This window comes from Tachysurus vachellii, chromosome 18 (genome assembly GCF_030014155.1).
Source record: "Tachysurus vachellii isolate PV-2020 chromosome 18, HZAU_Pvac_v1, whole genome shotgun sequence".
Taxonomy (NCBI): Eukaryota; Metazoa; Chordata; class Actinopteri; order Siluriformes; family Bagridae; genus Tachysurus; species Tachysurus vachellii.
The window spans coordinates 9,670,472-9,690,541 of NC_083477.1; the positions used below are offsets into that span (position 1 = coordinate 9,670,472).

General features: G+C 37.0%; 2 protein-coding genes across 6 annotated transcripts; both read left to right on the forward strand.

Annotated features, from left to right (window-relative positions):
• Positions 1 to 3,834: 3,834 nt before the first annotated feature.
• Positions 3,835 to 8,605, forward strand: LOC132860949 (uncharacterized). Of its 3 annotated transcripts, XM_060892285.1 has the most exons (6): positions 3,835 to 3,998; positions 4,137 to 4,269; positions 5,299 to 5,455; positions 6,895 to 6,992; positions 7,393 to 7,989; positions 8,390 to 8,605. In XM_060892285.1, exons 1-5 carry the CDS (start codon positions 3,968 to 3,970, stop codon positions 7,961 to 7,963), a joined length of 990 nt encoding a protein of 329 aa, XP_060748268.1. In that variant the 5' UTR covers positions 3,835 to 3,967; the 3' UTR covers positions 7,964 to 7,989; positions 8,390 to 8,605. The 3 variants fall into 3 exon arrangements, with proteins under 3 accessions (XP_060748268.1, XP_060748267.1, XP_060748266.1); XM_060892284.1 differs by lacking the exons at positions 3,835 to 3,998; positions 4,137 to 4,269 and adding an exon at positions 4,308 to 4,475 and having other exon boundaries at positions 8,271 to 8,605; XM_060892283.1 differs by lacking the exons at positions 3,835 to 3,998; positions 4,137 to 4,269 and adding an exon at positions 4,308 to 4,475.
• A 469-nt stretch (positions 8,606 to 9,074) lies between these two features.
• On the forward strand, positions 9,075 to 16,825 carry LOC132860950 (migration and invasion enhancer 1-like). 3 transcript variants are annotated; one of them, XM_060892288.1, is made up of 4 exons: positions 9,075 to 9,230; positions 11,096 to 11,193; positions 16,107 to 16,183; positions 16,375 to 16,825. In XM_060892288.1, exons 1-4 carry the CDS (start codon positions 9,202 to 9,204, stop codon positions 16,453 to 16,455), a joined length of 285 nt encoding a protein of 94 aa, XP_060748271.1. In that variant the 5' UTR covers positions 9,075 to 9,201; the 3' UTR covers positions 16,456 to 16,825. The 3 variants fall into 3 exon arrangements, 2 of the variants coding, with proteins under 2 accessions (XP_060748271.1, XP_060748270.1); XM_060892287.1 differs by lacking the exons at positions 16,107 to 16,183; positions 16,375 to 16,825 and adding exons at positions 11,269 to 11,345; positions 11,865 to 12,366 and having other exon boundaries at positions 9,076 to 9,230; XR_009649889.1 differs by lacking the exons at positions 9,075 to 9,230; positions 11,096 to 11,193 and adding exons at positions 14,746 to 14,870; positions 15,396 to 15,493.
• The last annotated feature ends 3,245 nt before the right edge of the window (positions 16,826 to 20,070 follow it).

Consider the following 20,070-nt stretch of genomic DNA (forward strand, 5'->3'; position numbering starts at 1 on the left):
GTGCAAGATGGAGTATGATTACTCTGACAAATAAGTAAGGGGGAGGGAGGGAGTGAGCAAGCGATGGAGGGAGGGAGGTTAGGGAGGGTGTTTGAACAAAAAGAGGCTAAAACAGATAGAATGGCAGACATTCACAACAAGGCATTATTCTACAGGACTGTATATATCAAGATATGAAATCAACATTAGCACATACTGTACATTTACCAGGAGGCCTGGAGTAAGTTGTACTAATTAATGAGTGGTGCTGTATTGTTCTTGAAACCATTAACTCCCTTAGATGGCACCGAATCAATCAGAAATGCACAAATCTCTCTTTGCTTTATACACACACTTAAATAAATAAACACATGATTTGCACTTAAACACATCAATTAGCTTAAGAAAGAAAAGAAAGCAGGCCGGGTTATTTTGTTTCCTTTTTTTTCCACCCTTGGACAAAGTGGTGGTCTAATCAAGTCAGAGATCAGACTCTGGGCAGGGTGATGACTTCCCAAAAGTACTAAGGATTTGAGTGTATATAAACGAGTCAGGAGCTAATGGAGTTTCAGAGGTGTAGTGCTTATAGTGTGTCTGCTGCTCCATTAGGACGTTAGAGCCTTTGTCCTGGTGACTGCGTCAAGTGAAAAGCATGAGAAAAGTTTAGTGCTGCTGCACTGCAGCGTTGTCAGCTTTAAAGTTGCTGGAAGTATGATTTCAGGATTTGAGGAATTGGAAATTGTAACCTCTGTTGGAAAATACACACAGAGGAACATTTTTAAACAAGGGTTGTGTTGTGCTCTTCTTCACAATTTGCAACTTTGCAAATTACACTAACACTAAAGTTCTTTAGACTTCTTTATAATGATGGGCCTTTTGAGCTGGAAAAGACTTCACCCTGATTGAATTTTTATGCTGTAGGTAATCATTTCTATGACTACACCATCTTTACGCCTCTTTAGCAACTTGTTTAAATTTTATTTGTCTCTCTCTTTCTGGCACTGCTTCAAATGATAACTTCCTCACATCTGCCTCACATCTGCCAAGAGTTCGGCAGTAAGCTGTCAATCCAGCAATGAGTAAGAAGCCATTATCGTGTCAAGAGAAGAATTCTGTATCACTGTCTTCTGTGTTTCTCCCTTAAACACACCTGCTCATAATTACAAACATTATGAGACTGTGTAAATCACTGAGCACCAGACAGAACATGTGAATCCAGGGTTAAAACTCCATAACATTTACTATGAGGCTAACATAATTCCATAAGTTCATAGGCGTGCAGTTGCTTCTTGTTCTAGTGAGTCTAACAACAAGCCCTATAGGTTGAAAATGTAGGTACACAAAAAATAAAGAAGACAAGAACAAGAATAAGGAAAGAGAGAAAGAAATTGTAGTTACTGATGAGTCAACAGTTACAGTGATGCCTATCCTCCATCTATGCATTTTCACTAACACTTTTTGTACACAGGGTCTTGGGGAACCTGGAGTCTATCCCAGTAGACTTGATACAAGGCAGGAACCCCCCTGGACAGGGTGCCAACCCAACACAGGTCACAATCACTACATGAACACCACAAACTCTACAGACAATTTAGAGATGAACCTACAAAGATGAGCCAATCAGCCTACAATGCATGCATTTGTCCTTGTTGAAGAAAGCTAAAGCCACACACACAGGACGAAGACAGAAACTCATGTCGATCATGGTGCACGTATATGATGATGTATGTTATGGGAGGGGGTTTGGTTGTCGAATGTGGTTAGGAGAGAGCGATGTGTTTACACTTGTATAACATCTGTCTAAAATTTGTCAGGAAGCCTGAAGTGGTTTGAACGATCTTTGATTTAAATCTGGTTTAAACACAATTTTGTCACATTTATGCTTTTGCTGTTAAACTGACATCAAGCTACAATTGTGATTTTTCAAAAGACATCATCAAACCTCTGGCTTGCTTGGGTTTTTTTTTTGTTTGCTTTTTTTTAACAAACTTTAGTCTGTAATCACAGGGCCTATCTTATTTCCTATAAATCTTCTATAAATCACAAGGATGCTGGCATATTCCTTTCTGGCAGTAAAATAATTAAACCAACATGCTGAAGTGCACATGTTAGAAATTACACGAACATTGTGTTAATGCTGTAGGTTTGTTAATATTCATGTTAGTTGAATCTATGGCATTAATATATGGCAATATATTATATTTATATTAATACTCTCCAGAACAGATCAAAGAGTCATTGATTAAAAAAGTTTAGACCCAAGTCAGAACATCATTATCTTAATACAGGAGGAAAAAAGGGGTTTGAACTTGAAAGTACACTTGAAGGTACGACAGTTTTAAAAGCTAAGTGAGCACATGCCTGTAGGATAAATGCTGCCGTTTGCTTATGGTTCGTTTACTGTGTGGTCAGTAGGCTGGTAATATAAAAAAACCACATTAAACTGTATCCTGAAGGCTATCAGCTTAGTCTATATAATAAGGCGCCATCCTCTGTTCTGTCTTTTCCAGAAAACGTGATCTTGGGTTACAGTAAGATTAAAGCCAGGTCTTAATCAGGTAATTTCCACAGTATTCATTTATCCTGCACACTGAAAACTGCTCAGCTTTGCAGTACATGTTTTTAATTAGACCAGCATTCTAGTGCTGATGCAGATGATTAGGCTAGATACCAGATATATTCGTAATGTAGGTTAATTTCTCTGGGCTAAAGTAAACAATGACATAGTTAATATGAAGCAAAGTAATGTACTTTAGTTCTGAAAGCCTTGAGAACCTTTGAGGACACATTACAGTGCTGAATGAAAGACAGAGCTGGGTTTGTTAGGTGACATCAAGCCAGCAGCTCGACAGACTTTAGTGGAGGTCTGCTGCCATCATGTGGCTCACTTGTTTTTAACGGATATACATGTATATAACGCGTATTTATTACACGATAAATACGATATAAACACAACCACATAGACAAGTGCAAATGGCAGTGATTTATCTTTTCTATACTCTAAATATATAATATGTACTTATTGTTTAATAGTCGTTTCATTGTAATAAATAAATAAATAAATTACTACACATATAAATAAATAAATAAATAAATAAATAAATAAATAAATAATGTATGTTTTCTCTATATAAACATTTATAAGACTTGTATAATTTTTATTTAAATAGCTTATTGTTTTACTGTTTTATACATTTTTTTTTATAATGTATTATTTCAAACATCATTTAATTCAACTGGAAATGTCTGGAGAAATTAATCAAAAAGTATAAATATATATAATAATAGAAAAAAATACTAAAACTAATAATTAATACTGTCGTGTTGAATTTTCTCAAGATAAAAAAGAAACTCCAAAGCTTGCTTATAATTGTTCTGACACGTTTTCTTTGCATATAATTGTTCTGACAAAGCAAATGTTGTTTTCGTCATTAATTCTCCAACTCCACCTGTAGGAGGCGCTACATTTTATTTCGTCACTGTGCTTGCGTTTCAAATCGCTCACTACTACTAATATTACTGCACTACATAGGGAAGGAGATTAATGCTTTTACGCCGACGTTATTAGTGCACTATTATACGTGTACGAGCTATTTGATATTCCTCCTTTGGTGTGTTAACTTTATAAGACAGCCCTCTTTCAAAAAAAAGAGGTCACCGATCATGCGCAGAATGATGTTTTATTTGCGCGAGCATTCTATAAGGCATTCACTGAATTCCAGGGGTTTCGTTACCACGACGTAAAGTGGGCGTGTTTCCGGAGGTCTTTCAAAAAAAAAACAAAAAAAAAACAACCCAGCATACTACGAAGGACAAAACAGTCATAGAGGTAGATTTATTTTAGAACACAAATAAACAACCAAAAAATTACGGTTAGGGTTGGGTTAGGGTTAGATTATCAAATAGGCCACGCCTACCTGATGACGCAATATCTGTGACGCTGTTCTGAAATCCCTGGAAACAAGTGCATGCACATGTCATACCTACGATGGATAATGCTGGACAAAACAGTCATACAGGTAGATTTAATATTTTATATCTATTATGTTTTATTACCTTACAGTTACTGAATGAATCTAAATAAAAAGATCATGTAGACGAAAGTAATGAACCTCTTTATACTTTTATACTTTATTAATATACTTTGTTTCTATCAGGCTGGATCCCAACACATGTAAAAATATGTTCAGCTTCGGAAGAATACGTCACAGGAATAGTTTCTACAGAAGAAGAACTAAAACATCTACTGGAAAGTCACAAGCGTGCATCAGGCACTTCTTACACAATTTGGTAACTTAACTGCATGTTTTTCCCCTTATGAGAAATATTGTTGTAACGTTGCTTGTTTCTGTATTATGGAAATATCTTCTATTTCAAGTCAGTCAAGTCAAGAAGCTTTTATTGTCATTTCAACCATATACAGCTGTTACAGTACACAGTGAAATGAGACAACGTTTCTCCAGGTCCATGGTGCTACATAAAACAAAGACAGAGCTGTAAGTAAGTTAGTACTAGATACATAAAGTGCAACTGTGCAACCTGGTGCAAACAGTGCAGGACAAGTCAGACAAGACTGTGCAGGACACAAGACAGTGCAAACGGTGCAGGACAAGACAGACAAAACAGTGCAGGACACAAGACAGTGCAAACAGTGCAGGACAAGACAGACAAAACAGTACAGGACACAAGACAGTGCAAACAGTGCAGGACAAGACAGACAAAACAGTGCAGGACACAAGACAGTGCAAACAGTGCAGGACAAGACAGACAAAACAGTGCAGGACACAAGACAGTGCAAACAGTGCAGGACAAGACAGACAAAACACTGCAGGACACAAGACAGTGCAAACAGTGCAGGACAAGACAGACAAAACACTGCAGGACACAAGACAGTGCAAACAGTGCAGGACAAGACAGACAAAACACTGCAGGACACAAGACAGTGCAAACAGTGCAGGACAGGACAAACAAGACAGAAAATACAAGGGTTGTACCAAATACAAATACAAAAAAGACAGAAAAAAGATACAAAAAAGACAAACAAAACAGAAACAGCGCCATGATATAAGGAATGTATCTTATATTCACTACAGAAAACACATTACAACAAACATTGTATAATTCTCTGTATAGAGAAATATGTAGTGTAATAAGGTAATAGGTAGCAGAGGGTAGCACTTTACAATAAGGTCTCATTTAAGAATAGTTAAAGCATTAACTAACAGTGAGCAATACATTTATTTATTCATGCTGTGCCTGTGCCATAATGTTCTGTTTTTCTTTTATTTTTAATTTTAATTGTATTTTGCCTCATAACAGGTCTGATGACAGTCACAAAAAACAGAAAGTGACACCACGATGTCTATGGAAAGTAGAAGACTATTCAGAACATGTCCCACTCTCTGTCAAAAGAAGGGTGATATATGCTTGTACGCACGGAAAGAACTACAAGAAGACAACCATAACAGATGATTTGGTATGTATCGCTACACATTTTGTTCACCACACTAGTTATGAATTCCATGCGGAGGGTGAGTAAATAACAGAAATTTAATTTTTGGGTGAACTACTATAACCCTTTAGTGCCAAAAAATTTTTGCATCTAGCGGAAGAACATTGCAGCTGGAGCTACTCCACAGAAATTGGTGTCTCACTTGGTCTTAAATAGTATAATATGAATAAGTAAACACTTAAAAGATTACAGGTGTACTGTGCTGATTCAGGACAAAAGACAAAACATGGTTTGGAGGATGTGTTCATGGTGTACTCAACCATTATATAAATGTTGTTGTAAAAAAAAAAAAGATATATAGTGTGCCTTTAAAATGTAAGAAATTCATATATTTGCACAGTTTATATTTTATATTTATAACTCATTTGTACCATTTGAGCATAAAACATTCAATCTTTTTTTAATGCAGGGAAACAGGGTTTCTGCAGTCATTCAACAAATTTATATACAGTGCCTTTCATAAGTATTGGAAAAGTAAACACAAAATTGTTCTGTTACCTGTGGTGTCAATACATATTAATTGACATTAATATGAGGCAGAAGTACAGAATGTCACATTTTATTACTGACTGTTTCAACACAAAATGCTTTACCAACTAGTAGTACAGCACTTTTCATCAGAATTTCATCCCTCTGCCTAATGTGAGCATGGGTATTGGGACGGTTTAAGTAAATGTAAAAGCTAATATTTAATTGTAAATCCCTTGCAAGCAATCACAGGAGCGAGTCTGTGACCCACAGACATCACCAGACTCTTGGTTTAACACTTTTCCAGGCCTTTAATACAGCCATTTTTAACAGTTGCTTGTTTTGCGTGATTTTACTGACAGTTATTTTAGAGTTTTTTTTCATTTGTCTGTCATCATGTGCTGTTGTTCTTCTCAGCTGACCAGATTTAAATCCTATTGAACAATCATTTCACCAGTTGAAGAGGAGACTTAATGCAGAAACTCCCCAAAGAAGCAGAGTTGAAAATGGCTGTATTAAAGGCCTGGCAAAGCATTTCAAAATGTCTGGTGATGTCTATGGGACACAGACTCACTCCTGTAATTGATTGGGGATTCACAAGTAAATATTAGCTTTTACACTTACTTTGTTAAACTGTTCCAATACTTATGCTCACAGCAGGCAGGGGGTTGACGCATTAAAAGTGCTGTACTTCTTAGTCGGTAAAGCATTTTGTGTCGAAACAGTCAATAATGAAATCTGACATTCCTCATATAGATATTTTAATCATATTTATAAATGTCTTGACACCACAGCTAACAGAGCAAGTTTGCCTTTACTGGTCCAATACTTATGGAGGGCATTATATGCTATATGAAATTGTTCACTCACAAATAAATGTTAGTGCCTGGCCCAAAAAATATATAATTAAAGTTTTATTTTCTTTTTTCCTGCAGCATATTGAACATGAATACACAAGAAGAAAAAGGTTCCATAATCAAAACAGCAAGAAAGTGGATTGCCCAGCAAAACTTTATGTCCGATATATAGAAAGGTAAGTATTACATTAGCAAGTTATTGATGAAACATGATTTGTACATGAAAATGTTTATACACAGATTTCATGCACAAATTTGTGCATTGCTTAGTGAATGAGACCCAGTGGTTCTTAACTGTTTTTGCTTAGTGCCCCAGTTTGACATCAAGTGCTGATGAATCAACTAAGCTACAGATTTGTAACTACAGTGTTTCTTTCATGTTTTTCATGACTCTATATAAACAGACTCACAATTGAGAACCACTGCTTTAAAGTTTATACGATTTGTTTATTTTTGTGTAAAAATCAATTTAATTAGTAAAGACTTGCATATTTCTTGTGTTGTCTTATAAAAGGGTGGTTCAACATATTGAAAAATGATTGAATGGGTATCATTAAACAATGTTGTTTTTCACAGATATGATCAGTTTGCTGTGGCTAAAACAAGTTCTAGAACTGAAAAAAAAGTGGCAATTAAGGGTGTTCTGGAGTCATTAAAAGAAAACACCACTGTCACTTCAGAAATTATCCATGTCAAAATACCTTTGGCAGGAGCACACAAAAACCACAACGCTTCACAAGACTGTCATTTCTCAAATAACATCCATTACAATGTTGCTTTAAAACAAGATGCCCAGAATAATGAAATCGGCAATCAAGACAACCTCTGCTTTGATGTTTTTGATAGTCCTGTACCATGCAAGGGGAAGCAGAGACACAGTAGTGAGTCACAGTCATCAGGTTTAGCAGTCGATCAGTGGCATTTACGTGAACAGCTCAAGACTTTGCATGACATTTCATATATTTGCACTGATAAAGAAGCTATCAGGAATGCATCCAGAGTTGTTCATGGCCTTTGTGAGACCCTGAAATCCAGTTTACACAAGGAAGATGGCCTGGTTCTCCAGCAGCAAGAACCTGCCAAGAAAAACAGAGCTTTACCAAATTACTTGAAGAAAGTCAAACAAAAAAACATCCAGGAAACATAAAACAGTGGCAATCGATGAAAATGAAGGTGTGTTTGACTTTTCTTGATCATATACATTGTTTGTTAAAGTGTTATATTTGAGGAATACAGTATCAAACTAAAAATATTTTTTTTATACTTATGCTCATGTTGTTCCAAACCCATATGGTATGGTGTTAATGATAAATCGGTGAAGTTTGCTCTCGCAAGAACGTTTTGAGTTTTTATTTACCGTATTTAATGTGTGTTGATCAGTGTTTATGTGAATAAAAATACAGTTGAACAGTTGAATGGCAATGACTGTGGTGTTTTTGTCTGTAAATATGCAGGCTTCCTTTCTCAAGGAAAGCCACTCACATTCAGACAGGTACAAGGGTGCTCCTGTTCACACACTTAATCCTCAAACATTTTATTATGCTCCTGATTTCATCTGTCTCTTTCTCTGCAGTGCGACATTCCACTCTTCAGAAAAGTGATGGTTTGGGAGATCAGAAGATCCTGTAAGCCCTGAAGAAACCAGTCCTTCAGACATCATCAAACATCTTATGTTCTTTTTGTGTAAATAAAATTTTGTATGAAATTATGAATAATTACAAGGGTTTTCTTTACAAGCAGTGGGCTGTGGAAAAGTATGGCGATGAATAAAATCTGAGATTAAACTGCAGATTTGTCTTGTGTGATAGAACTCATGATAGAAATGATAGAAACTTGATGAGAAGTCAGTAAGCTTACTGAAGTGAAATGGGCATACCATAAGTGAATAGTATATTGTGAACATGGAACGATCAGGACGGGTATCTGAAATTTTAAGTTTTAGTGTAATTTTAAGTTTTAATGTAATTCTAACAGTTTTAATGTAATTTTAAGTTTTAATGTAATTTTAACACTTTTGACATGAAACACCTGAGATCAGGACAGGTATCTGAAGTTATAACAGTATTAATGTAATTTGACATGAAACACCTGAGATCAGGTATTTTAGGTTATAAATATGAATGTCACGAAACGCTCGCGATTGAGGAAAAGTTATCTTAAGTTGTAACAGTATGAATATAATTTAAAAGAACACCCACCATCTCGGACATGCAACTTATCTGAAGCAATTTATGCAAACGTCTTTCCTCCCAATCTGCTAATGATCGTTGACGTCCGCAGATGATCAAATAGGCCACGCCTTCCCGATGACGCAATATCTGTTACGCTGTTCTGAAATCCCTGGAAATAAGTGCATCCCAGTCTGAGATCTGTCGAGGTGTGGTGATGGGTGTAAAAGTCAATGTGGAATATTGGTAAGATTTGGAGATATTTTTGAAATAACTTTTTCCTAAGTAAATAAAATAAGGTGTTTATGTAGTTGGATGTTAAAGTCCGTTAACCCTTTGTGTTGTGTTAGAATGATAGTAGCTAAATATGGTAAGCAAGAAAGCCTAGCCTAGCCTAGCCTAGCTTTGCCTAGCCTTGCTTTGCTTTCCCTTAACATAGAAATGTAACGGGTAATTGTTATTGTTTTTTGTAAGGATGGCTGTTGTAAAAACACTCGTATAACAGTTCAATAAATTAAATTGAAATAGGAAATGCAGTCCCTCTCTCGTTTCTCTTTGCTAGCTCAGTTTCCATGCTTCCTTATTACCTGCTCAGCTTTGTTATTGCAACATTTACACCCTTCTTGGAAATATACAGTGATAAAAATGTCAATATAAATGTTTTATCAAATAATAGCATTATAAAATAATCTAACGACTAAATGTATTTGACGATATATGTAATGTCGTGAACGTGGAACAGTAGTCTGTCTGTTTTCCCCTTTGACCTCGTCGTCTGTTCACACGTCTATTTGTGAGAAAGAAACCGAAAAAAGAGAATTCTATCTGTGAACCCTTTAAAAATATTTGAATGAATGAACTTCTCAGCACAGCAGTAACACGGCAGGGTAAAGACTATGAAGTGTGTTGGGCTGATCTGAGTGGATCAGGTACTGCAGCATTCTTGAGATTTGTAGCAGTGTTTATCCTGCACCTAATGCTAGGTTCAACACATACAGCAACAAAGTGACACTGGTGAGATTTATATACAAATGCTCTCTCTGCAAAATGTTTCATTTTATTGAAAAGAAAACTGATTTGTGGAATACTAGCAACATTAATACATTTGTAATCACAAGTAGGAGCACCTTCAGGTCTCTAGTCTTATTCTGGTAATGTAATTATTACCAGATCATCTCTAGGATTGTTGTAACCCCTTAAGAACCTGTCACATCTTTTATTTTTCCATACTGTATCTTCTTATGCCAATGAAGATTAGAGTGTTTTAATTTCTATAAAACTTCCTAAACCGCAGGTTACATTAATCCCGTGCAAATAACCCTGTGGGAAATCTCCTGTGGGAAATGCGAGTCCCGCTCTGCTTGTTTTTCTGCTTGTTAACATGTATGATGCACTGTGTGGTCTACTGAAACTAACGTTATCTACATAATGACTCAGGATGTTACTTATAAAGTCATGTTTGGTAAAGAGTAATAAAAAGTACATGAAACATTATATATTTAGGAAAATGATGTATAAAAAGGCATATAGGTAATAGCAGAAATGTTTGCTGAAAAACAGATCGAGTTCAAATCCAGCAGATGCTACACTCCTCCATGCCCAGGTGAGGTGTCCAAGAGAGCAATATTTACAGTATATAGTGCTGTGACGCATGCATGTCATAACAGAGCAGAAGCAACAACAGTTAAAATGGGTGCTGTTGGCTGCTTTCCTTGTCTCAGAGGAAGTGGATAATTGTCTGCACTCCATGGACACTATCATAGACAGGGTGTGAAATAATTTGTCTTTTTATACGAGGGAGAAAGAAATAAAAACAGTGTTTAATAGGGCTTGTCAGGGAAGTTTTTAGTTTAGCTCCTAGCACAGATAGTCTATGTACATACTATGGTCTTATGACATGGTGCAAGGAACCTGGTGTCATGGAAAACATGGAAACTGTTGTAGTAAATGTATGAGCAACAATGTTAAAGGAAATGAAATTTAAATTGCCTTTATTATGACAGATCATCTGTCCAAGATATACAATAGACCTTCCCTGTTATACTGTTTTATATAAGATGTGGCTGCTCACACTGAATTGTCTAATTTTCTCCTCCTTTGCCTTTCCGTAGTGGCGGATGAGGCTACGAACCCCGCTATCAGGAGCTCAAGCGAGTCGTCATCGGCGAGTTTCCTGAGGCGGAGGTGTCTGGCTTTGTTGGCAGACAAGGTGTGTTAATGAAGAATATAAAGAATGTTATTGTTAAAGACCTTTTTATCTGAAACAAGTTTTTCAACTTCTCAGGGAGCTTTGAGATCGAGATCAATGGGCAGCTAGTTTTCTCAAAGCTAGAAACCAGCGGTTTTCCCTACGAAGACGATGTGAGTATCTACTGACACTTGTTGAAATATATTGTACAGTTTATTTTCCATACAGATTTACATTAGTAGGAAAACAATGATCGCTAGTAGTGATGCGATGGCACTATATACGGTTGATTATTTTCCAATAACATCACATCCTGAAGTATGTTATTCCTCTTGCACTAAAACAGTTTGGTCATTTTTCCCTAATTAAATATTAAATAACATGTCATACTTTTATCCAATTACATTCTTCATTCTCAATGACTCATGTCATTCCATTGGAAGTCTATTGTTTTTTGTTTTTTTTAGTTACCAAATAAAAAAAAAATTCATCCCCCCCCAAAGCCCTCTTTGGTGAACACAAACTTTGTGAACACAAACTCTTTTACTTCTTACCGTTAAGTGCTGACACTCAAATTCCCACAAAAATACACATTTAAGAACAATTAGTGCCAGTGCGAGAACCTGGACCAATCCGATTCTAGAATTGAATTTTTCATGGTTGATCTCATTGCCCTCTTTTTCCCTCTCAAGGTCATGGAGGCCATCCAGAAAGCCCACGATGGCAAGCCAGTGGAGAAAATCACCAAGAGCCGACCACCTTGCGTCATACTCTAACTCCAAGCTTTTGTTTACCTCAGAAACAACAAGGCTATGAGTGAAACCGCTGAGATCATGTAAAAGCTCCTCAGATGTCTCCGTTTGCCTCTGCTTCTAATGGGGTGTTTTTGGACTTAAATGATTGGTGTGGCTAAAAACTAAAGGTTACACTATGAAGCTCTCAGTCCAATCACTTTCAGATCTGTAGCAGAGATGAAGGGGAGATGTTTAAGTGTGCATTAAAAAAGGTTCAGGTGTGTGTGTGTGTCAACATTTTACTGTACTAATTGCTGCCTTCATTAAGATATTTAATTATAGATGATAATATAAAATATTAACATTAAAGACCTTGCTTATAAGATTTTGAAATAAAGGTAACATGTAGAACTTTCAGGTAACAAATCACACAAAGTAATAATAAAATCCATTTGGTTAAGATGTTGAGATGGCTTTTTCATAATGTTTCCTTAATTGTTTTGTAAGACTATTTCCCAATCTAAGAAAAAAATGCTGCTTATGTGGTGCTGGTTTTTTTTTTGTTTTTTTTTTTTTATGTGCACTTTACCTTCATTATTATTAAAGATTTAGTTAGGACTCTCCTATAAGGGGCAGAGACAACTCATGAATGTTGTTCTTTCCATACTTCTTTGACATGTTTTGTCTGTGTAAGCTGATTAATGTTTTGAAATACCTATAGCAACTTTGTCAAACAAAACCACAAATGGTTGTCTGCTACTGTGTTCGACATCCACCTTTTCATTTTGTCATCAGGTTGTTACTGTTGTGTCTGATTGTACAACCACAACATCAGAGAGCAGATAATGCACATCTTATTTTTATTTTTAGATCAGTATCCTGACCCTCAATAAATAACAAAAAAAAATGCTGCATGCTTGAACAAAAATTTGTTGAAAGTGGTTATAGAGTTTTACCCTTACATGACAAAACACTATCTGGTGGCAAATGGAGTTGTGAAATAACTGAACTTACTTCACAACCAGCGCTTTCTAGTTTTCTTATAAAATCCTTTATTCCTCTATTAATGTGGAGGTTTTGACTAAAGAATATTATCCCTCTTTTAATGTGGGTTTTGAATCAAGAATATTTAGAGCATAGCCTGATTGTGTAGCACAAAATTGGCCAAATGTCCAGCTGAAGTTCTCTGGACTTCGCAATCATTCTTAGTGCCATTTAGTTCTTGATCTGCACTTGCAAATAATTAATTACAAGCTAGAATGAAGTAAATAGGTTGTGAATGTAAAGATTTTATGAGTGACACTTCTTGAGTTTCTGTTTACTAGCTAAAGACTATTTAAATTGAGAGTAATTATCATTGGTTTCTAGAATCTTAGTTATGTTAACTACATTAGTGACATACAAGCTTTGTATTTGGGAAACTTGGAAATTTTTTAGACATTTTTCTTTTTTTTTAACACCACCCAGCTATAGATTATTGCAAAAGTATTGTTGCTAAACCACAATTGCAGTGAGAACCTGTCACAATCCTTCCTCTTCCCCAACTTGAAGAATCCTGAGATGATGAAAGAAAAGTGGTCAAAACAAGTGTAATAAAAAGGCATTCACTTCTATGTTTGGAGGCAAAAAGTGGCTGTACATCTGTTGTTGATTCTATAACCATTCTTGTAATAAAGAGTCAAACAAAAAGCATATTAAAATCATATGAATGACGAAATTATAATAGTCAGAAAAGACAGAACTATAGGTGATGTGACTGTGGTACTCTGTTTTCTCTTTGCTGATGGCATTCACACTGTTCCATCCAATCTATTGCAAATTCATTTATACCTTTCTCCTGATCGATACCATTGAACAATTAGATACCGTGTGTGTGATTTGTCAGACTATAGCTGACTAGCAGTCAGATGAAACCAATATGAGAAGTGAAGAAAACCCTGCTGGAAAAGCTGTTCTTTACTTGGGGTGAATCACAGCAATGCCACTGATGACAGCTGTATAATGACTTTTGAACATGAGAGTAAATTTAACGACAGCAGCATAACCTATCATTTTAAGCACTTTTTATATTGGTGTTATTATTATGATAGCACTGTGCTGCTGAAGTTTTCTCACTCACTCATTTTCTACCGCTTATCCGAACTACCTCGGGTCACGGGGAGCCTGTGCCTATCTCAGGCGTCATTGGGCATCAAGGCAGGGTACACCCTGGACGGAGTGCCAACCCATCGCAGGGCACACACACTCTCATTCATTCACACAATCACACACTACGGACAATTTTTCCAGAGATGCCAATCAACCTACCATGCATGTCTTTGGACCGGGGGAGGAAACCGGAGTACCCGGAGGGAACCCCCAAGGCACGGGGAGAACATGCAAACTCCACACACACAAGGCGGAGGTAGGAATCGAACCCCCAACCCTGGAGGTGTGAGGCGAACGTGCTAACCACTAAGCCACCGCACTAAGCATAGGACTTTCTGGTTTATCAGTAAAAAAAAAAAAAGAATAGGTGACAATAAGACACTTCAGGATGTCTTGTTGTTGATAAAATCATGAACTTTGGCCATAATCACAAGTCACCAATTCCCTATTTAAAATCTGCATGGATTTTATTCATTATAAACTTCAAACCAGAGTTTAAACCAGTATTAAACCAGAGGCAAAGTTATTATAGAAGTAAGTATTAAGGGTTAACAACCAATTAACGTATTGAAACGTTTGCATTGGAAATAAACTATTAAGCTTTTTGTAAGGTCTTTGTTTTGTTTTTCTGTGGGCGCGTGCGCGTCGGTGCGTGCGCGCGAGCTGTGATTCACCTGTGTGACGTAGTTACCTGAACATGAACAAAACGTGAAGCGAGCGGCTTCCTGTCATCACACCAGGAAGAAGCTGAAACACCTCAGAGACACTGAACATAAAGAGGAACAAAATGGTGGTGACAGTAAGAGTCGAATACTGGTAAGATTTTTCCGTCTAATGACACATTTATATTAATATTAGTTTGATTTTGTTGAGAAAAACTGTATATACTGTAATCTCATTAATCTCATGTTTAAACTGTGATTGTGGCTTCACATGACAACAAAACAAACCATCGGTGTGGTACTAAAGTGAAGAAAAAACAGGAGGGAAAACGTCTTAATACGTGACTGATACTGTATATATTTTTGGTGTGTGTGTATTTGTGTGTTTTTGTGTTTGTGTGTGCGTTTGTGTGTGCGTTTGTGTGTATTTGTGTGTGTATATGTGTGTGTATATGTGTGTGTATATGTGTGTGTATATGTGCGTGTATATGTGTGTATATGTGTGTATATGTGTGTGTATGTGTGTGTATGTGTGTGTATGTGTGTGTATGTGTGTGTGTATGTGTGTGTATATGTGTGTGTATGTGTGTATGTATGTGTGTGTGTGTGTATGTATGTGTATGTATGTATGTATGTATGTGTGTGTGTGTGTGTGTGTGTGTGTGTGTGTGTCCGGCAGCGGAAGCTGAGGCTACGACCGGCGCTTCTTGAGCCTGAAGCGCTCCATCACAGCCAAAGTTCCAGATGCAGTGGTGAACGGAACTGTGGGGAGGAGATGTAAGCCTCCTCTATCTCCTATGACATTAATTCATTAATGTATATAAAAGCTTAAAACCAAACAAATGAATAGCTTTTCATAAATTAAAGATTAAGAAATGATGTAGCTATAAGGTGAAATCTCAGTATCAAGATTCAAGAGGCAGGATTTTATTTGTCACATTCAGTACACGTTAAATCCAGTATAACTTACAGTCCTAAGACCTATAAAAAAATATGAAACAAATGAAAAAATAGGAAGCATGTAGAAAAGACAACTAAGTGAAAAGAAAGACCGATAAGAGAGATTTTGTACAATTGGGTGTGTAAAGCATTTGTACAGGAATGGGCCAAAATTAGGAAAATAAATAGTAGCCTCCCATTTTAGACTTCAGTTTACAAAAACATTTGTCTGAGCGCAGCAGGTTAAACAGGAAGTTAGGGGTGTGGTTGTATGATTTTCCTTGATGTGATTGATGATTTTAGCAGCTCTGGTACTGCATCAGCTAATGTGTTGTGTAATATTTATTATCATTTAACCAGGAAAACCAGATTCAGTCCCCTTTGCTGTTATAATAACCTCCACTCTTCTGCAAAGGCTTTCTTCGCTTCAGCTGTCTTTCTCTCTTTGCAGCATGCTTCGAGGTTGAGATCAATGGCCATCTTGTGTTCTCCAAATTAGAGTCAGGAGGATTTCCTCATGAGGAAGATGTATGTGTGAATAAAATATGTTTAATATTTTCATATTTTCTGTCCAATGAGATTTTTTCTTTATTAAAGTTTTCGTTCAATCAAGTCCTTTTCTGTTTGTTAGTATCTAATCCATGCTAACATTCTGTTTGTGTTTAATTGTATACGAGCATGATTCATTTGCAGAGTGTAAATTCTTTGAATCATTTCAGGTGGTGGCCGCTGTTATCCAGGCTCAGGACGGCAAGCCCGAGAAGCTCACTAGGAGCGCTAAAGAGTGTGTCATCTCCTAGCCTGATGACTTGTATCCCCTGCCTACTGATACCACACCCAGTAATGTTTCATAAGATTTAAATCAGTGAACTGTTTAGATCTTTAGTTCCCCTTATGTCTTATATTTTTCTCTGCTGCTGCTTATGGCTTTTGGACAAACATGATTACTGTAGCTGAAATGTGAAAGGTTATAGTATGAAGCCTACTTTCCCAAAGCTATCTATGTAGGAGCAGACAGATAAAGAGACTATGAGGGACAAGGCAGTGGGATTGGCAGGCTATTATTCCATTATGTTATCCTACATTAAATTTGCTTCCCTTTTATGCAAACTGGATGCAAACCATTTGCAAATGGTTTACTCTTTATCTTGCACTTATTAAAGATATATATATCAAACATTCAGTTATATCTTCTGTTTGTCCTTACTTTTTATGTATTTAACATAGTTTTATAATTAGTATACATAGTTTTAATTTATGTTTATAGGCTCAACCCGTTTATTCCATAACAACGTTTTGTAGATCAGCGTTTTAGTGCACAAGGCAACATGACCACGTGATCACTGCTTCTTTGTCAACGTTGCATGTGAAACCTTACACACATGCCTATGTGTTTATGAGCAACATGATCACGTCAGATAATGATCAGATAATCTTTAAGGATCTGTTATCAAATTACACCATGAGCACAGACAAATCAAAACCCTTGTACATAAGGACATCTACAGTCCCTTTTACTGTAATGCCCTCTACTGCTTCAGAAGCAGAATCAGAATCAGAATCAGGTTTATTGGCCAAGTGTGTTGACACACACAAGGAATTTGGTTCCAGCTGTTTGTGACTCTCTCAAAAGTACAGACATAAATAACACTGTACTATACAAGATAATACAGACTATACAAGACAATGCAGATGTGATACAATAGACATTATGAGTATTAAATATGAATACAGAATATATGACTGATCAGTTATGTACATAAAGTGTGGGAGTGCAAATAACAATATTGTACAATATGCTTTTTGTACAATATATAGCAGCAGTAGTGTGTGTAATATATACGGATGATGTGATGACTGACAGTTCTGATAATGCAGTACTTATAGATATGAAGCAGTGAATATAATTATGGTGAGTTAATCAGGGTGATAAGGGGCCTGGGGAAAGAAACTGTTCCCGTGTCTGGCAGTTTTAGTAATCAAAGTTCTGTAGTGCCTGCCAGAAGGGAGGCGATGAAAGAAATTGTGTCCAGGGTGCGAAGGGTCAGTGGTGATTTTTCCTGCCGGTTTCTGGTTCTTGTGTCCTACAAGTCCTGGGGATTGGGCAGGGGGGCGCCAATTATTTTTTCTGCTGTTTTAACTGTGCATTGCAGTCTGTTTCTGTCCTGTTTTGTTGCTGCACCAAACCAGATGGTGATCGATGTGCACAGGACAGATTCAATGACTGCAGTGTAGAACAGCATCAACAGCTCCTGTGGCAGACCAGACTTCCTTAATTGGTGTAGAAAGTACATCCTCTGCTGGGTCTTTTTGATGATGGAGTTTATGTTGCACTCCCATTTCAGGTCATTTGAAATGGTAATGCCCAGAAACTTGAAGGCCTCCACAGATGACACCGTGCTGTTGGATATTGTGAGGGGGAGTAGTGTTGTGGGGTCTTTCCTAAAGTCCACTAGTATCTCCACAGTTTTGAGGGTGTTTAGCTATAGACTGTTCTGACTGCACCATAGCACCAGCCGCTTCACCTCTTGCCGGTATGCAGACTCATCGCCATCTTGGATGAGACCGATGAGCGTAGTATCATCTGCAAATTTCAGGAGTTTAACTGTTTGGTCACTTGAAGTGCAGTCATTAGTGTAGAGGGAGAATAGAAGTGGGGAGAGGACACATCCCTGTGGAGTACCAGTGCTGATTGCCTGAATGCTGGAGGTGACACGCTGTTATGTAATACAAGCTGTTATGACAGAAAAGCATATTTATTAATTCTTTATTATACAAGCATTTTATTTAAATACATTTGTTTCATATGTTAATGTTTAATTACTTAATGCTCACCTGGTGAATTGTTTTCTGTGAATGAAAACACAAAACATGGTCTGTGCACACAAACGTACCAGAGACGAACTTTACAACGAACCGGACGGAGTATTGAATTTACCTCGCCGTCCTCATATGGAACGTGGACGGTCGTCTCCGTGCGATGGCAGGACACCAGCTCTCTCATGCTCCCACAGACTCACTTTCGAGAGCAAACGCAGAAATTGAGTCGTTGTACTTAATAAAGCTTTGTGGTGCTACAACAATCAACAGCTTATCTGTATGCTGGTGAAAGTGTCATTGCAACTGGTGGAGTTCGATGATCCCTGCAAATAATAACACCTGTAACAATAACTGCCTGTCACTCAAACGCTCGTTTGTACACAATTAACGTTTTTTAAACGTAACAGAGACTGCTGTTACCGAATGAATGCAGCACATCTGGGTGGGGTAAATCACCACAGCTGGACCTCTGGTCCTCTCACCAAGCACACAAAGTACATAGCGACAGAAACACAACATCATAGACTATAGTGGGAAAACAAGGGATAACACTTGAAAATCTCAGGAGGAGGATTATCCAGCAAGGAATAATACATAGTTAGTTTTACAAGCATGAAATGTGACAAGGCAAAGCCTGGTCATGAACCCAAATAAGGCAAGGTTGTGTAGATTAAAATGCAACAGAAGATCTATGAGTAAAGCTTATGCAAACTGCTTAATATCTCCAGGAGTACTAAATAATTTAGGTAAAAGGGGCTCGACTGACAAAAAGTTTGGGAAACACACTGGAAAATGACTGACAGATAATATTACCAGAATGACTTCTGAGGCTCAAGGCTTGTCTTGGTGACCTGAATAAAGCACAAAGATTAAAATTTGCTTCTTATCACAGCTGTTTCATGCAAATGCAAATGAATGAAAAAAATTGATTAAAAATAACACAAAGATAAAATTACCAGGACAGCTGACATCTGAGGGTTGTGTTTGGTGCACAGGAGCTGGAAACCTGGAAATCTGTGACATTAATACAGTGCACAAACACACAGTTAGACTCACATACACTCACATAAATTCTTCAGGGTGTCTTTAAAACGTTAGGTTAAGAACATATTAATCTTTATTTAATCCTTAACAAAATTCTGATTTCCTTTTATGTTTTTGTCAGTACATCCTACTTAATTTCAGCAGTTCAAAGAACGGTATGAGTCCTAAATTGAAAACAAGGAATAGCCATGCACCAGATTGGGAAGTAATCTGACTGATAATCTTTTAAATCACTCTGCTGAATTATACTATGGCTTTAGGTAGAACATGATATAACCTGAGCACTTACATGATATTTTTTTTACATGAACAGTAAATGATTTTAACAGAAGGGTGGGTGGATACAAAAAGAGAAAGCTATGATCAGAAGAAAGCTCACAAAAAGGATGAGAAAGAGTTGAAAAAATGATGCTGATGCTTTGGCTCTGCAAAATTCCTGCTCTGCTGAACATTTCATCAAAAATGAATTTGCAAAGACACACATGTTTCAAAGAAGGAATCATAAAGTTACAGGACAAATAAGATCAAACGATTCAAGCCAGAAGGAAGCC

Bases quoted from the DNA above. Each gene is read 5' to 3' on its own strand.
- LOC132860949 (XM_060892285.1), top strand. From the start codon at position 3,968: ATGGATAATGCTGGACAAAACAGTCATACAG. The intron at 3,999-4,136 runs GTAGATTTAATA...TGTTTCTATCAG, and splicing joins TGGACAAAACAGTCATACAG to GCTGGATCCCAACACATGTA. The intron at 4,270-5,298 runs GTAACTTAACTG...GCCTCATAACAG, and splicing joins GGCACTTCTTACACAATTTG to GTCTGATGACAGTCACAAAA.